General features: G+C 43.4%; 1 protein-coding gene across 2 annotated transcripts; it reads left to right on the forward strand.

The window, feature by feature from the left end:
• The first annotated feature begins 1957 nt into the window (after positions 1 to 1957).
• PBLD (phenazine biosynthesis like protein domain containing) lies at positions 1958 to 16113 on the forward strand. Of its 2 annotated transcripts, XM_054982386.1 has the most exons (9): positions 1958 to 2091; positions 3777 to 3876; positions 7395 to 7493; positions 7577 to 7686; positions 7779 to 7808; positions 10295 to 10383; positions 11673 to 11851; positions 13114 to 13176; positions 15865 to 16113. In XM_054982386.1, the coding sequence occupies exons 1-9, from the start codon at positions 2008 to 2010 to the stop codon at positions 15975 to 15977; spliced, it is 867 nt and encodes a 288-aa protein (XP_054838361.1). In that variant the 5' UTR covers positions 1958 to 2007; the 3' UTR covers positions 15978 to 16113. The 2 variants fall into 2 exon arrangements, with proteins under 2 accessions (XP_054838361.1, XP_054838362.1); XM_054982387.1 differs by lacking the exon at positions 7395 to 7493.
• Positions 16114 to 17504: the final 1391 nt, after the last annotated feature.

Genomic DNA, 17504 nt, shown 5'->3' on the forward strand with positions numbered 1-17504 from the left:
AACTGAGTGCAAGTCCTGTTGCCAAGTACTGCACATAATGCTTGAATGGACATGTCACAGCTGTCTATACAAATCATTTTTCACAAGGGAAGGACAAACTTCTGTACATTTACACAATGTCACAAAGCCTGCTTGTGCACCACCCTAGAAAATGTCAGTCAAAGAAGGCCTAGGCGACCAAGTATTTTACTTGTGATTTTAAAACAAATATTAGAATTGTGTGTTACATGTTGTTATACTTAGAGCTAGCAACAAAGTAAACCTTATGCAGGCCCTAAACCTAAATATACATACCTTGAGTGTAAGTTCTATTTGAGATCAAGAGACTTAAATGCATGTGACTTCCAAAATACAATCTTAAACACAACCATGTACTTTGAAATAATTGCCTTCTAATGTTTAAAATTTAAAATATCTATGGCCTTGATCTTAGGGTTGCCAGATGGGCTCTGGGGAAATACTGGGCCCTGGGGAGGGTGGAGGTAGTACTCATCCGAGGATTGATCTTCTGGGCCTAGCATGATGGCATCACTTCTGAAAGTGACATCACTGCGCTGCCATCCCGAGTGGTTCCCCTCACTGCCCCAGCTGGCAGCCTCCTTCCTTCCTTCTCAGGCCTGCCTCTACCTTGCCCGGGCTCCAGCCCGGCCATCCCTTCATACCGGGGTGGGGAGAGGCAGAGGGTAATGGCACCTCAGCACTTCCTCTGCTTGCTTCCTCCTCTGCTCTGGCAAAATGAAGGCACATCAGTGGGCTCTCCCTCTGCCATAGGGTTGTCAGCTCCCAGTTGGGACATTCCTGGAGATCTGGTGGGAGAAACCTGGAGAAAGTGGGGTTTGGGGAGGGAAAGGACTTTGGCATGGCATAATTCCATAGAGTCCACCCCCCAAAGTAGCCATTTTCTCCAGGTGAACTGATCTTTGTGGCCTGGAGACCAGTTGTAATTCCGGGAGATCTCCAGCCACTACCTGGAGGCTGGCAACCCTACTCTGCCACCATAGCTCTTTCTGAATCGGAACTCTCCCTCCATTGCTGCCGCTCCCTACTCTTCCTCAGCTTTCCCTTCCTCCACTTCTCATCAATCCCATCCCGCCAGGTGTCCGGGTGAAAATGGGACACTTGGCAACCCTATCAGTGGTCTCCAACAAATAGTTTGTGACTTACCAATAGCTCACTGATAGCTGCACTGTAGTTCGTGCATCTCCTGGAAGATGTAGGAAAACATCATAACAGATCTTGCAAAGCTTACATTCCGCAGAACTTTCCTTTGTCCCACATAGCTGATGGCTTTGTCCTACTCCATGTCGTTTCTAGGCCACAACAAAACTTGGTAACATGTCAGGAGGGGAGCTCAAGAGTAGTTCTCATCAGGGCTTTTTTTCAGGGGGAACGCCGGGGAACAGAGTTCCGGAACCTCTTGAAAATGGTCGCATGGCTGGTGGCCCCGCCCCCTGATCTCCAGACAGAGGGGAGTTTAGAGTGCCCTCCGTGCCGCTCGGCGGTGTGGAGGGCAATCTAAACTCCCCTCTGTCTGGAGATCGGGGTGGGGCCACCAGCCATGTGGCCATTTTCTCTGAGGGCAACTCACTGAGTTCCATCACCTCTTTTTCCAGAAAAAAAGCCCTGGTTCTCATTAAAGACAAGGTTGGAGATCCTTGGTCTAAATGTTATGTAACTGCTATATTTCTACATTGATGTGAAAATGGGGAAAAAACTCTTGAAAATTATCACAATTAATATAATGAATACCATATATTAATTTGTGTTATTATTTATTAACATTTAAAGGTAAGAAATATCATTAAAACACAGGACACAAATCTTTGTAAAATTATAACCATAATATGACATATAAGAAAATGGTTAAGAGGCTGTAGATAAGACTATCTGGACTTTCTTAACATTTGGTTTAATATTAACTCGGACTTTGTGGAACAGTTGGGACAGAGTCTGCATTTCACAGAAGGGCATTTTAAAATCAACCTTGATCAACATAAAGGAGGGAAAATGCAGCTCTCTATTTTCACCGTTGATGCATTTACACATCAACCATTTTGTGGCAATCCTGCAGCTGTTTGTCTTCTTGAAGATGTAAGTTTTTGAAATTTGTCTTTATCCTAACAAGTACTAACCTTTGATGTGCATGGCTGATGTTATTTCTGTTTATTTAAGTGGGATTTCTTAATCATTAGAAAATAAAACAAAAGTCCAGTGGCACTTAAGAATTTCTACATAAGATTTTGTGTCATAACAACTCATTTTTTCAAAAATCACAGTTTGTATAGGTACATAGAGCTGTGCTGTTTATTTAGCCCAGTATTTTTTTCAAGTATCTTGCTGTCAAGGAAACTTTTCCACATTTGTTTGTCTGCCAAGAAACCCCTGTTTGTTGCAGAGGATTCTGGGATGCATTCTAGGGAAGTCTTCAGTTAGTGGTTTTGGACAGGACTTCTCTGTGGCTATACACAGTATGAAAGGATGCCCGTTCAGCAGTCCCCTGCCTCTCTGTATTGTGAGTATAGCAGCAATGACCACGTATTAGCCTTGCTACAATAAACAATACAATTAATTCTACACTTCACATGTGGAAAACCATTCATACAATTGCTAAAATGCAGGTACCTCAAGATAATAAAGTGCTGGTGCTACCAATTGCTACATGAATTCATTGCACATATAACTATTAAAGTGCAAGTGCATAGTAACAACACAGCATATTTCTATTCCACAGGTCCTGGATAGCAAAAGTCCAATTAGTAAGTGAGAATGTCCAATAAAACAACGTCAATCCTTGTTGTATATACTTGTCATGCGGAATCCAAAAACAAAGGTCTGGTCCTCTGATGGGTTATCTAGATCCTCATGTGACCCATTTCATATAATCTTTAGCAATTGTATGAATGGTTTTCCATATGTGAAGTGTAGAATTAATTGTATTGTTTATTGTATTGATAATTATTCACTGTACGTGTATTTTACTGTGTATTGAGTTTATGTATTGTATTAGTAAATACATTGTGACTGTTAGCAAGGCTAGTACGTGGTCATTGCTACTGTCTCTGTATTGTGGGAGCAGACCTGTAGCACAAGAAAAGCTGTCTTTCTGGGAAGCCTTTATGCTAATGGATAAGTTTCCATGGAATCCCATGCATATGAACGCACCAAAGAAAAATGGGACGCCTCAATCACATGTTTTGTATCAGTCCCGCAGTTACACCTCCTCACCTCTGTTAAACCAGCACTGGTTCATTCATCTATAAAATGATTGATTAATGATACCACCAGAATGAGGAATAAGAGACCGATCAAAGATTGTTCCTTTTAAAATCTACCACATGGTGGCAGTATTTAAACGTATACCTTTCAATGGCTTTGTGTGGAGTTTGTTTTTTTGCTTGGGATGACTTGCTTTTCCTTGAGTAAGTTAACTAGTCTTCTACATTTTTTAAACTAAAATTCCTATGATCCACCATGGTCTTTTACATATAGAAGGCAGAAATTCCATCCTCAGGGCACAGCACTAGGTGTCTTGAAGGGGAGGGACCATGTATGATTTGGGGGATACAAATACTATTCCGTTGAAAAGAATTCTGCAAGCTTTAGATGCTTATTCTTAAGGAACCCGGAACCAGAAACCAACGTTAGCCTTGTGACTCGTGATGGGCACTTTGTTTGTCAGACCATGTTTGTTAGGAAATATTTGTAGACATGAAGCTTTCCATCTTTGCTATAAAAGAAACATCAGTTTATTAGGGTCTACTTGAATATTCTTTTAGGAACTGGAAGAAGGTTGGCATCAAAAAATCGCAACAGAAATGAACCTCTCAGAAACAGCATTCATCAGAAAATTGCATCCAGCTGATGATTTCACCAAAAGTAAGGCCCTTCTAGCTGCATTGTATAGTTTTACTCAGGGCTTTTTTCCAGCAGGGACACGGTGGAACAGAGTTCCAGAACCTCTTGAAAATGGTCACATATGACCATTTTTTCCGAGGGCAACCCACTGAGTTCCACCACCTCTTTTCCCAGAAAAAAAGCCCTGGTTTTACTAATGGTTTCAGTAGAAAGTTGATTATATTATCTTTTTATTGGTTTTGAAGAAGGATGGCATTTCAGCAGACCAGGTAAGACACTGAGTTCTTAGGGCATATCCTCACGAGATTTAAACTGGTTCATAATTAATAGAAACTTTGGAAATATAGGGTTGCTAACCTCCAGGTAGGGCTTGGAGAGCTCCAGACTACAGAGATCAGTTCAGCTGGAGAAAATGACTGCTTTGGAGGTAGACTCTGGCATTGTACCCCACTGAGGTCCCTCCCCTCCCCTAAACCCTTTCCCCAGGATTTACCTCTAAATTGCCAGGAATTTCCCAGTCTGGAGTTGGCAACTCTATTTCAGCTATATAGAAATTGTTCTTTATTTTATACCTTCATACAACTTGAAGAAATGAAGTCTGCAATCCTGTGTGCGTTTTGATGGAACAAGACCCATTAGCATCATAATTGATCTCAGCCTTATGTATTATGTCATTTTGAATGGTATGTGTCACGACTTCCTCTGACCAGCCCTCTGACCAGGCCAGTGACTTGGACCTGGAGGGCTCAGCAGTGTCAGGATGAGCCTGGTACTGCAGAAGCAGCAGTTGACCCCACGCCCGAGACTCTTCCGCCAGAACCTGCGAGCAAGACCCTAGCCAGCCATGCCCCAGAAGCTCTAGAGACCACACCACCAGAACCTGCAAGCGAGTCCTTGCCACCTGTCTCTGAGGACCAACAATGGGGCCCTGCCAGGCAGAAAACAAACCAGGGCCCATAGCCCCTCCAGATCTCCTTCCATACCGAGGGAATGGTAGCAGCAAAGGGCGCAGGCAGGGATGGCGCAGAGGAGACCAAGTGCAAGGCTGGCAGCACACCTCCTCCCTGCAGACTCAGGCCAGAAATCTGACAGCAAAACTTCCTTGCAAGACCCTGGCCAGAGGAGAGAGAGTGAGTGAGTGAGCATGCATTCATGTGCATGTTCCATATGGACACATTTTGATATTAGATATAGAATCCAACATCCTGAGAAGCATAGCTTTCATTTTTAAAAAATATGTTGCTTGGGGAAGGTAGTGTTTGGGAAGGGAGATCGACAGAGATGTGACATCACTCTAGGATTTCCTTTTCTATTTCTCCACCCTCTGAAGTTACCATTTCCTCCAGTGGAGCTGATCACTGTAGTCTAGAGACCAGTTGTAATTATGGGAGCACTCCACCTCCACCTGGAAGATGCTAACCCTAGCCTTACTTCTCTCATTCATATGGCATCCTCTGGAAGAAAAATTATTGTTCAGTGGTGGTACAAATTTGCCGCCAAGACATCTGCTTCAGCATGGGTAATAGTGGGACTGGCTTTTCCTTTATGCTGTAATGTTCTGTTGGACTAGCATGCCAATGAAAGGAAGTAATAGTATAGCCTAGATCAGGAGCCTAGTAGTATAGCCTAGTAGTATAGCCTAGATCTAGGCCGGGGCAGGGGATCCCCTGCTCCCACCTCCCCCCGCCCCACTTACCTGGCCAGCGAGGGGGCATGCACCGCCCCGTGCCCCACAGCAGGCCCATTTGGGGCCAAATTCCCAGAAGTGACATCATCATGCCAGCCGGAAGTGTGCATGCTGTGCGCATGCACGAGAAGAACCTACAGGGAAGGAGGGGAGGTAAGAGCCAGCATCCCAATCTCCCGCCGGGAGACTGAAGGGATCTGGAAACCCTACTCTGATCTCATTAAGCCTATGAGCACTTCTAGAATTTTGATAACAAGTGTGGGCATCATCACAAAACGGCTGCCACGAGGGCCAGAGCCAATCACAAAATGGCTGCCATGAAGTACTGGCATTGGGAAAATGTTGGGAATCTGCAATTTACGCATCCTCCCATGATAGGTGTTCCCTGCAGACACAAAGATGATGCTTCCTTGTTCTACCGAATCGCTGCTGTAGGGAAGCAAATTAAAGCCAGGAATTGCTGTTTGCTTTGAGGAGGAGATACTCTGGAGAAGAAGCAAATAAGACTTTTCTTGTACTTTTTCAAACATGGACACACCAGTGATACATATTTTCTGAGGGTTAGTTTGTGAAACCAGGATTCAACATACAGAGGCCCAATTCAGATGTAACATGACACCATAGTTTAATTAAACTAACTAATCACAGTTTAATCCTGGCATGTTCTCTGATGATGCCTGCCTTGGTAACACACAGAAGGAAGTTAAATCAGTATTTGTCAAGGCAACCCAGGATTTGGATGATGATCTGTGAACTGAATCCTGGGCCGATTCCAGACGGGCACAAGTAGAGCGAGTGCTTTCGCTTTTTCAGCGACCTCACTCGTAAAAACCCGCAATTTCCCATCCCGGCTTACCTGCGGTCCATGGTGCTCAGTTGCGCTCTATAAGCGGACGGTGTGAATGCGGTATTGCGGGTTTGCACACTTCTGGGCGCTTCGTCGCCGCGGAGATGCCCTCCCCTTTCCCTCCTTCCTTTGCTGGCCAGCTGGCAACAATATTCCCTTATTTTTTAAAAAAAAAACCGGGCGCCATTTGCACAGTCGCACATTTGCGCACATCGAACTGCGCAAATGTGCACAAATGCACAAACGTACAAAAGCGCACAAAAGTCAATGTTGCATATTCGCATACTTGCACATTTGCGCATTTGCGCAAAACACGTAAAAAATTTTTTTAAAAAAACGAAATGCGAACCAATGAAGGCCCCCGACATCAACTGTGACAGGGAGGAAACAACCAATCCTGGGTACCTCAGTTGGCCGTGCGAACATCCGGAAGCGGGACGGCACGGCACGCTGCAAGACAAAGCGGATGGAGATGAAAGTGAACGCGTGGCCGGTAAGCGATTATTTCCGCAGAAAAACCGCAATTTCTGGCCATCTGGAATCGGCCCTGGTTTCACAAACTAACCATAGTAAAAATATTGATTAAACCATAACATCTCATTCACACATCATACAATACCATAGTTAAAAACTAACATGTTTAAATATGCTTATGCTTGGTTTTCAGCTCTGTTTTCAGACTTCTACCTGTTGTCAGATATCCAACCCTATTGCCTTGTCTATTGGATATTCCAGCTGATTATCATATTTATATTGCACTGTGTAATCTGCCTCAAGACTCAGGGAGAAAGGCGGACAATAAATAATGTTAACCAGTGCAGCAGCAATAATATTACCAGTTTCTTGCCTCAGATCCTGGTGTGATGTAACCTAATTTAACATACTAAGTGAAGTGTCCTGCATTCAAACTATTGCACTAACAATAGTGAGTTTAATTAAACCATTTCAACTGAGCCATTGATTATATCCAAGACTAATTATCTTTTTTCCCCCCCTCGTCTTTAGGTTCTTGTTTTGGATTAAGGTGGTTCACACCAACAAATGAGGTCCCTCTCTGTGGTCATGCTACCCTGGCATCAGCTGCTGTGTTATTTCACAAAAAGAGTAATGAAAATATAGCTATAAATTTGACATTGTAAGTGCTTTTATCTTAAATTACAGATACATATTTCTGATTTTCAAAACAGAAAACATGAATTCAGTGCTCACTTTCATTACTCTGAGTGGAAAATTGAATGCCAGACAGGCAGGAGACCGCATTATTCTGGACCTGCCCCTTTACTTGGCCTACCCACAGGTTAGATTTAAATGGTACATTAATCAGTTCTCAACTTTTCTCCCAAAGAAGAGAAACAGTGTGTTCATTATTTATGTTTTTTTCCTCACCAGGATTTTCAGGAAGTGGAAGAATTTGTTAAGGTAATTTTGCATTATTCTTACAACTGTCCAGCCTGAGCCCTTACCAAGTTAGGCATAAACCTCTGGGCCAAATATTTGCTTCATGCACACAAAATTTCCTTTCCATATGTCATAGCAGATTGGCGTCTTGAGTTTTCTTTATCAAGGGGACTTATTACATTGAATGGATGTATGGATATTGGTCAAAGGGACTACTTTACTTTTTTGATTCTAGGGGGATGAGTCATTGATTATTTTTGGTAGTTTTTGAGTTCTTATATTTGATAAGAAGCTTAGCTATTCAAAATTTTATGGATGCTGATCATTTACCTGTCTCTCTTTCTATAATCCAGAGGAGTTAGCCATGTTAGTCTGTAGTGGCAAAATAGTAGAGTCCAGTAGCATCTGACGAAGAGAGCTGTGGTTCTTGGAAAGCTTATGCTACAATAAAGTTGGTTAGTCTTAAAGGTGCTACTGGACTCTTTACTTACTTTCTATAATGCTACTATTAAAGATCACCTCCCAGTTAGTGAACAAGAACAACTGCTCCAACAGGATAACAAAATTTGCTGTTCTTATTGGTCTCATCAAATAGAAGAAAATATCAGCTGCGTGTTGTATTCAACAGAAATTCGTTTTTATCAGGGATGAACTTTCAAGATCTTATATGGTCAAGTCTTTTGTTGAGTTGTTATAGGGCCTTTTTATACTATTTGAGCCTTTTTACCTACGTCCATTTAAGTATATGGATATAGCTGAGTCAATGAGAAGAAATAAATTGTTTGATTCTGAACGTAAAACCATGAAAAAAAGGATACAGCAACTGCACTGGGAGTTGAAAAGAGATAATTCCCTAAATACCTTAGGATAATTACTTGAGTTTAAAAAAGATACAAACAACTGATTCAGGAGAAAAAGAGGGAAGAAAAGTATAAGAGATGGCATCTTCTGATTAAGTCGTTTAACAACAATGATTTATCAAACTTTCAGAAAACTGTTGCTATTGCTATGAATTTGTGATCTAATTTACCTTTGCGTATTTCTGCTGCTTGGTGGACGATACACTTCCTCCTGTAATATTGCAGTAGAGAATATATTACCCAAGGATCTCCCTAACTGGACTCTGGTAGTGGAGAATGATGCATTTATTAAGATTCACCAATGCCTTCCATTAAGGCCTCTGGCTTGGATCAGGTTTCAGTTGATCTATTCAAGATAAATCCTGTTTGGTGGGGCAGTATATAAGCACCAATCTTCCCCTAGATTAACCAGATCCTGGTAATTATCACCCAATTAGCCTTCTGTTATCAGTTGGGAAATTAGACTCTTCCCTTTTACATCAAAGATTACTGGAATGATAAGTGCAGTAGGTTCTCTGAATCCCCAGTTTTCATTATATAAAAAAAGTAAGTATCAAGCCCCTTCCCTTGTGGAGATATAAGGAAAAAGGCACATCTTCACAAGGGAAGAGGCTAAAGACTTACTTTGTTAAAAAGGAAAGCTGGGAAATCAGAGAACCTGCTGCACCAATGATTACAATGGCAGGTCAATATATCACTATGAAATTGACAATTTAAAAAAGATTGATAACAGAATCAGGAGGGGGATGGGAAGGAAGGCGCTGGAGGAGTGGTTCCATGATGATGAACATTCAATCATTGAAGACAAAACTGAAAGAAACATTTTATATGAGGAAAAAATCAACTCAAAATCAGCTTCCAGAAAGAAGATTGGGGTAAAAGTAGACTCAAAATAACTGGGAGGAAAAATAGGGAAAAAAACAAAAAATGGAAGCGAAAACTAAAGACAAAAAAATGGGTACGGAAAGCGGGATAAATCTAAGCAGTATGGGGTCAGAACTGATGAAAAAAACCTTTGCGGAAAACCCCTTTGTTTGAATCATCTCGGGCAGCGCCGAATCTTCACCGTGGAATGACATGAGTTTTCTGCGCATCTGGAGCACATGCATCTTCCAACAGAGGGAGATGTATTGTCTCAATGGAACAATTCACTAGCATTTCCTCTCCCCTACGGATTTTTTTTCCTTCAAGGAGTCAGGAAGGACTACATTCCCAACCATTTGCTAAACCTACAGAATAAACAATGGCTGCAGTGACCGGAGTACATCTTGATGCTCTGTTTTGGGGCTGCTAGCTCCCTCTCACCCATGTTTGCCTTAGAATGACTGGAAGCATCCTTAAGCCCAGTGATTCTGGTGGGACTTAATTGCATTTAGCCATTTATCTGATTCTCTCTTTGTTTCTAAAATGTTTTCTCTTGATTGTGATAAGCATGTTTTTAAAAGCATGACAATTTTAAACCTCTGCCATGTGGAAGCGTCTGTCCCTGCCTTTTGAGTCCACAGTGCTTTCCCCTGTGTTCTCTTACTGTCTTGCAATAGAGGCCTTTATTTGAGAGTGTCACATTTACCAAAACAGATAATAAAAAGGTTATATTGTGCAGAAGTGTTGTGAATGAATAGTCATTGGGGTTCTTTTCCCAACCAGGTAGCTGTAGGTGATATGAATGTTCAAGATGTTCGCTATTCTCCTGACACAAAGAAGTTCCTTGTTCGACTCAGTGATGTTTATGAAAGGTATACATAGTTTAGTGACAAATGTCTTCATATGGTTAAGCGGTAAATAATATATACCCCATCTCCTCTGCTTGGCGTTGTCTTCTGTTTATGCCACTGAATAATCCACAGGAAGCAGAAATGTTTCTACCACGGGATTCTACTTCATACTTGGTTTAGCTATTTTTTGCTTCTTGAGCATTAAGTGAGGGGCTAGAGTATCCTTTCCTCTTCTTTAGTTTCTTCTTATATGTTTAAAAAGAGCACTGCTCAAGAGTCATTATTATCTCTTTGTTGTTAGAAGATAAGTTCATGCCAAGCAACAAGTTCATTAGGGCTTCTATAACCTAGTCCTGTCATGTGATGAACAGGAAAATGGTCATGCTTGGCGAGAACCAAGAGTATATCTGCTCAGGAAAAGAAAGGTGAGTGTTGATGGGTCTTCAGGGACTCCCATCTTAGACCTTCTCCACATGGGATATACTCCCTGGGTTCAATGCTTTGGGGATGTAGTCCCCCCCACCCGGTTCCCCACAGTATTGTGATGTATTTGGGTGCCTCCTGGATTTTCTCCAGCATTTCTTTGATCTTTCCCAAACCTACTTTTGCGAGCAGTTTTAGGAAAGATTGCAGCAAAGGCTGGATGGCAGCCATGCAGGTGGGAAAGTTTAGTTTTTCTAGTCCAACCTCAATGGCAGCTGCTTCCTCTGCCCTAGATCCCATGGCTTCCATTTTCCTCTCATCAACCACCGGGTGGATGGCTTTCTTGCTTTTTAAATCAGCAAGCCACCGCTTGATGAAGTATTGTTGAATCTGAACATCAAAGGCTATGGTGCTGAGTCCTCAGGAGGGGAGGGGATCCTGTGTCTGAATGGGGTACAGATGAACCTCGGTCACTCAGCCTTCTTCGTTGACGTGATATTTATCATTTTCAATGATGAAATTTGTTTTTCTCCATAGAAAATATGCCTACATTGGAGTCTCAATCACAAATGTTGTCATCCCTTCAGGGTTTCCCTGCATTTCAGTTTATTTCCTTGCTGTAATTTTCAGCCTTTAATTTGCTTATAAATATAAATTTATTAATCACATAGGATAATTAGCAACAATATTGTAAATGAGTTTTTTAAAAAAATAAGTGATTTGTATCCGTTCTTTCCTGGGACTCTCTCTACACTGACACTGGTTTTCTCCAACGGCCACTTCATCAAGATTCTGAGCTCTTTACTCTTCCCCATCAAGGGAGTTGCCAGCACAGTCATGCAGTGTCTTACAAAATGAAAACATGTATCTTATGTTTAAACCTGAAGGTCTGATTTGGAGAAACTAAAAGTAAAAACCCAAGAGCTTTTGCGGGCTGAGAGGACTGGAAAAGTGAAAGGACTGATAGTCACACTTAAGGGAAAGGTTGGTGGAAAACTTGAACGCTACGACTTTTATTCCCGCTACTTTGCACCCTGGAATGGAATTTCAGAAGATCCTGTCACAGGTACATGCATGAAGGAATTTGGTCTCATTTTTATTCAGTGTAGGTGAATGACTCCTGCTTGGTGCTTTGTTACGTAAAAAAAAAAATCTGGGTTAGTCTCTGGCTGCACCGTCCTCCAAGAATCCTATGGCACCTAAAAATCTAACCCTTCTATTGATGCACAAATGTGCATTGGCATCTATTGAATGTTCAACGAAAGCTCATGTCGCAATAAACCTTTTTAGATGCCAAAGGACTCTAATTGACATTATACATTATATAAGCTAATCTGTTGTGATAGCAACCTATCACAGGCTCGGCAGCTGTGCCAGTGAGTCTGGTAGCAGGACCACCAGTCTCATCTCATACCACATGCTGTGGCTCTGAGTTGCCACTGGTTCACATGCCACAGTTGCAAGTCCCTACATGCCCAGCCACCAGAAAGGAGCAGTTAAGGAAAAGGAGTGTGAGGGGAGTCAAACAGGAAAGGGTGTTTGGGAGGGGGGAGACAAAAATGGAAAGGTTGTTGGAAGGGGAGGCGAAAGAGGAACATCATAAAGAGGCTACTGCTATGGTTGCTGAGCCCAAGATCCATGCTGGGCTTGGGACTGCTGGAGGCAATGGTGTGAGGGGACTGGGAGCCCAGCACAACTAGAATCCCCTCTTGTAGTTTTTATGGGGCCCCCTCTTGCCTGTACATTTTCTTGTACTTGCTGCCTCCCAGTGGAGCAAATAACATCCTCCTGCAGGCTAAGGCTGTTTGAGTTCCTGAAAACAGCATGAGGAGGGGCAGGAACACCAGGGTCCCAATCCAAACCAGGTCCCTGCTGTGCTTACACACAGGAATTACTACCAGGGACTCACAGCTGCAATATGGTTGCCAGTCCCTGTTGGCAACTCATGTAAAGCACAACGTGCAGTTTAACCCTCTGCTGAGTACCAGAGAAAGGAAGCAACACTGTGGTGGGGCACAAAACCTAATCTCTACCCCTCATACTGGGTGACTTAGTTCTCCCTGATAAGGATTCCACAGGGGGAAGAGGTGTATTGTGCGTCAGCGCACACAGCGTGCAGAAATGCTCCACAGCCCAACCACCCTCCAGCACCGCAGTAAATTAGTCTCCCCTCTGCCTGCCATAATGAGAGGACATAATACTGGCTTATCTTATACATTGTTATGAAGATTACTGAAATTGTGTTTGCAAAATTTCTTGAACATTGAAAAAGGAATCATTATTCATCGCAGCAGAATGACCACCTCTTTCCCTCCCTCCTCCCCAAAGGATCTGCTCATGCTGTTTTAAGCAGTTACTGGTCACAACAACTCGAGAAGAAAGAAATGTGCGGTAAGTGTACTTACAAAAAGCTGCAAACTTTAACAAATGCGTTTAGTGTTAATTAATATTGATACTAATCAACAGAAGCCTGAAGCGCAGATTTTAAAAAAAATCTTCTTGATTAATTGGAAGGGCCAACCAAGAATGCAGGTCTGTTTTAAAAAAACAACACCCCCAAGTTATTTCAAATGTTTCTCTGATTTACACCCCCAGTCCCTTAATATGATTTTGAGTGCTTCTTCATTTACCCATCCCTCCAATCCACCTATAACAAATGAGAAAAATATAAACATGAGAAAGTGTGGTTTCCAACCTCCAGGTAGAGCCTGGAGATCTCCCAAAATTACAGCTGATCTCCTTACTGCAAAGATCAGTTCCCCTGGAGAAAATGGCTGCTTTGGAGAGTGGACTGTGTAGAATCACATGAGCTCCCTGCCTGCCCCAAGCTCCATCCTCCCCAGATACCCTCTCAAATCTCCAGGAATTTCCCAAGCCAGAGTTGGCAACCCAATGAGAAAGTTAGGTATTCCTATTTCTTTGCTGCCCTCTTCATGGCCACTGTGCTGTATAAGCTGTTCCAGTTACTGGCGTTTACCTCTTTCTCTTAGATTTGATGAAAAATCAGTTTAAAAACAGCTTTTCCTTCCACGTTGTACTTGGGGTTCAATTACTGTGGCTTTTCTTCTAAAACCATTGAAATCAATGCCAATATCATACATCTAATAGCCAGGAAGATTAAAAATCTGCATGGTGACACCACATTGGGTTAATGAAGAGAATTCTGCAAATGTGGGGGAGCCCTTAGGTTTTGTGGAAAGATTTTAAAAAGTTTTAAAACTAAACTTGGAACTACCCCCCCCCCCAATCATAACAATGATGTCTGTGCATGTGCAATTTTTGTGCAAAAAAAAGAACTTTGGATGAAGTCATCCCAAATGGCACCCCCGCCCCCCTATGGAGTAAAGAGTGAGTGAGTGGAGAGGGGGAAGCAGAAGTGGGGAGAGGTGAGTAGTGGAAAGGGTAGGCTGCCAGTGCAATGGGGAAGGGGAAGAGAATAGGAGTCCCAAGGGGGAATGAAAAATAAGCCAGAAAGGGTGGTAGGAAGAGCTAGACAGAGCAGGTGTGAGAGGGCACAGACATGGTATCAGGTTGGGGGAGGGGAGCAAGGAACAGTGGAGGAAATGAAGGAAAGTGGAGGGGGGGGCAGTATGGAACGCCTTGGCTCTCCATTACAGCTGAAAGACCAGGATGCCTACATTTCCCATCAAAACTTGAGGGAAGCTGACAAATGTCCAACCTGTGTCAGGTGTCACTTGTAGCTTGGCTGTGAGGGGTTCCCCACTCTTGTATCTTTTAGAACATAACCTTCTTACTCATGGGTCTTGTTTATTTTAAGGAATTTACAGTGCCACCCTAACAAAGTTAAGTCAATGGACGTGTGTAACTCTGTCTACGGTTGCAGTTAGTTGACGATTGCACAGGCCCACTACTGGCTTTTCCCTCGTCCCCTCTGCTTTTCAGCAATGACAGTTCAATATAGCAATCGACTATCATTATGGTGTTCTTAAGAAACACAGATACTGGTTCAAGCCAATGGTAGATTTCCCCTAAGAGAGCCGGGGTGGGGGGCGGTTGCTGAATGTCATCCTTCCCCTACAGATTCACTCCTCAAGCTGCCCAGGGGAGGCATTTGGGCTGTAGAAAGAGGGGTGGTGGTGAGAGAGCCCCTGTAATGATTTTAAATGTGTGAGTGTTTAAATGCTTGGTGTGGTACAGATGAAGTGTGGGGTGAAAGAGAGGGATGAGTGAGTGTGATATGATTGGTTGATGACTGAGAGCGGGACCACAAGTGACGCCTGACACAGGTTGGACACTTGCCAGCTTCCCTCAAGTTTTGATGGGAAATGTAGGCAGCTTGGCGGAATGTTGGACAAGTGACAGTTGAAAAGTCCATTGGACAGCAGTCAGAGAGCCAAGCTGCAAGACCAGGATGCCTACATTTCCCATCAAAACTTGAGGGAAGCTGACTAGTGTCCAACCTGTGTCAGGCGTCACTTGTGGTCCCGCTCTGAGAGTGTGGGCGGAGTAAATGCAGTTTTTAGTTACTAAGGGAAGAAAAGATTCAGTCAGGGGCAAGAGAGGCAAGCTGTATGCAGCCTTAGCATGTTTAAGCATTTCTGAGAAAAATATTGAGTCTGGTTTTAGCAGGCAAACTGTGTGTGCGCCTGAGAGAGAAAGTCTATGTGTATTTGAGTGAGAGGTTGATATCTGAAGCAGGCAAACTGTGTTTTAAATCTGAGAGAAGATCTGTGCGACTGAGTTGATGAAAGGAAACTTTAAGAACCAATAACACCCTTTCAAACCATCATACCAAAGAAATAATATGAAACCGATACGCTTCTTATAAAAAACAAATGTTTTTTGTTTTTTATATCCCAGAGTATCTGTCATTCCTATATCCCATTCCTATCCTCAGGGCCACATAGTACCACGAAGGAGCCTGACGCTTGGGCACGTTACTAAAGGGGAAATTTAAATAAAATATCTTGGAATATAATATTCTTGGTGGCAGCAATCTACCCAGAGGGTGTAAGAGAAAGATTAAAGCAAAATCTACCCAAGAAAGGGTCGTAATAGTCCCATTCTATCGATGGAAATCTCATCCCATCCTTCCTCTTTCCCCCCTTCTTTTTTTAGCCTTTCAATGTTCTTCTCGTGGAGGAGAGTTGAAGATTTTGCTTCGGGATGACGGAAGAGTAGACATTGGTGGGCAAGCAGTTTTTGTGCTAGAAGGTTCTCTGACTATTTGAAGAAAATGAATACAAGCTCTTCTCCGCTTGTACAACTTCCACTTTGCTCTAGAAATGTAGATGCTGATGAGTATTTTACTGAGAAGAACACACTCACTTAATTTGTAATGGAAAATACAAAGTATTTGAAACATTATTTATTATGTATTACATTTATTATCTGCCTTTCTACGATTCAGGAACTCAAGGCAGATTACTAAATAAAATAGCAGTTATAAAATGAATGAAACAATATTTCAAAATACAGTTTTGGATTGCCAAAAAACATAAAAAACAAAGTTAATTAAAAAGCCATCCTAAATAAAACCATCTTCAGTTGCCTCCTGAAGATCATTTCAGATACATAGCTGTGTTGGTCTGCTGTAGAACAGCAGGATTTGAGTCCAGTAACACCCTAAAAACCAACAAAATTTTCAGGGTATATAAGCTTTTGAGAGTCAAAGCTCCCTGAAGAAGGGAACTTAAGACTCTCAAAAGCTTACACCCTGAACATCTTGTTGGTCTCTAAGGTGCTGCTGGACTCAAATTCTGCTGTTATCCTGAATATTGGCAGAGAGGGGGCCAAGCACACCGCCCTGGGGATGCTGCTGCATAGTCCTGGGACTGTCAGGCAGGACTGTCAGGAAGGCCTGTGATCTTAATTCCTAGGCAGCAATATCGGGGAGAAGGTGGTCCTTCTTGTACCCTGGCCCCAAGCCATGTAGGGCTGTACAGACTAAAACCAACACCTTGAATTGTGCTTGGGAACGGATTGGTAGCCAGTGTAATTGCTGTAATATTGGGGTCACATGCAGGGCTGGCGCGCCCATTGAGGCCAGGTAGGTGGTGGCCTCAGGCGCGGGGTGCCGGAGGGAGCGCCAGAGGAGGTGCGGGGGGCGGAAGCGCGCACCACAGAACTGCAGCCTCCTATCCCTCCCATCCCGCACTGCCACCGGTGCCAGCATACGTCCCTGGCCAGGCGCAGCAGCTGTGGGCAGGCGTCTGCGGCAGCGCAGGCAACCGAGCAGGACAGCTCGGAGGCCACCCGCGCACCGTCCCAGCCGCCCACTGCAGCGATCACACGTGACATCATCATGCAGGCCGGTAGGTATGCACGCGCGGGTGGGGGTGCCTGGCCAGCCGGCTGGCTGCGATCACCGAAAACCCTGGAGCCGCCCCTGGTCACATGCTCCGAATAGCTGGCACCAGCTTGCAGACTAGCTGCAGTGTTCTGCACTAGCTGCAGCTTCTGAAGCTCTTTAAGGGTAGCCCCAAGTAGAGCTCACTGCAGTAGTCCAACCTAAATGTAAATAAGGGTCAAACTAGATGTGCTGGTTTTTAAAGAGTTGGGTCTGTGTTCCCTGCAGCCATACAGCAGCTACGGAGAATGGCTCTTAAAAAATAAAGGAGAGACCAAATGGTGTCAGAATGCCACCACAGGGGGAGGAAGAGCTCCTGCCTTCCCCTTCCCAAGCCATTTCCCATGTCAAAATAGCCCAGAGGGGAGGGTATATCTATGGATCACTGTGGCTAGCTCTGACTGGGCCA

This window comes from Eublepharis macularius, chromosome 6, assembly GCF_028583425.1.
Source record: "Eublepharis macularius isolate TG4126 chromosome 6, MPM_Emac_v1.0, whole genome shotgun sequence".
NCBI lineage: Eukaryota > Metazoa > Chordata > Lepidosauria > Squamata > Eublepharidae > Eublepharis > Eublepharis macularius.

What these genes read in the sequence shown, in the direction of transcription:
- PBLD (XM_054982386.1), top strand. Translation starts at nt 2,008, where the DNA reads ATGCAGCTCTCTATTTTCACCGTTGATGCATTTACACATCAACCATTT. An exon ending in TTTACTTGGCCTACCCACAG is followed by an intron (nt 7,687 to 7,778) that starts GTTAGATTTAAA and finishes TTTCCTCACCAG; the next exon opens with GATTTTCAGGAAGTGGAAGA. An exon ending in TTCAGAAGATCCTGTCACAG is followed by an intron (nt 11,852 to 13,113) that starts GTACATGCATGA and finishes TCCTCCCCAAAG; the next exon opens with GATCTGCTCATGCTGTTTTA.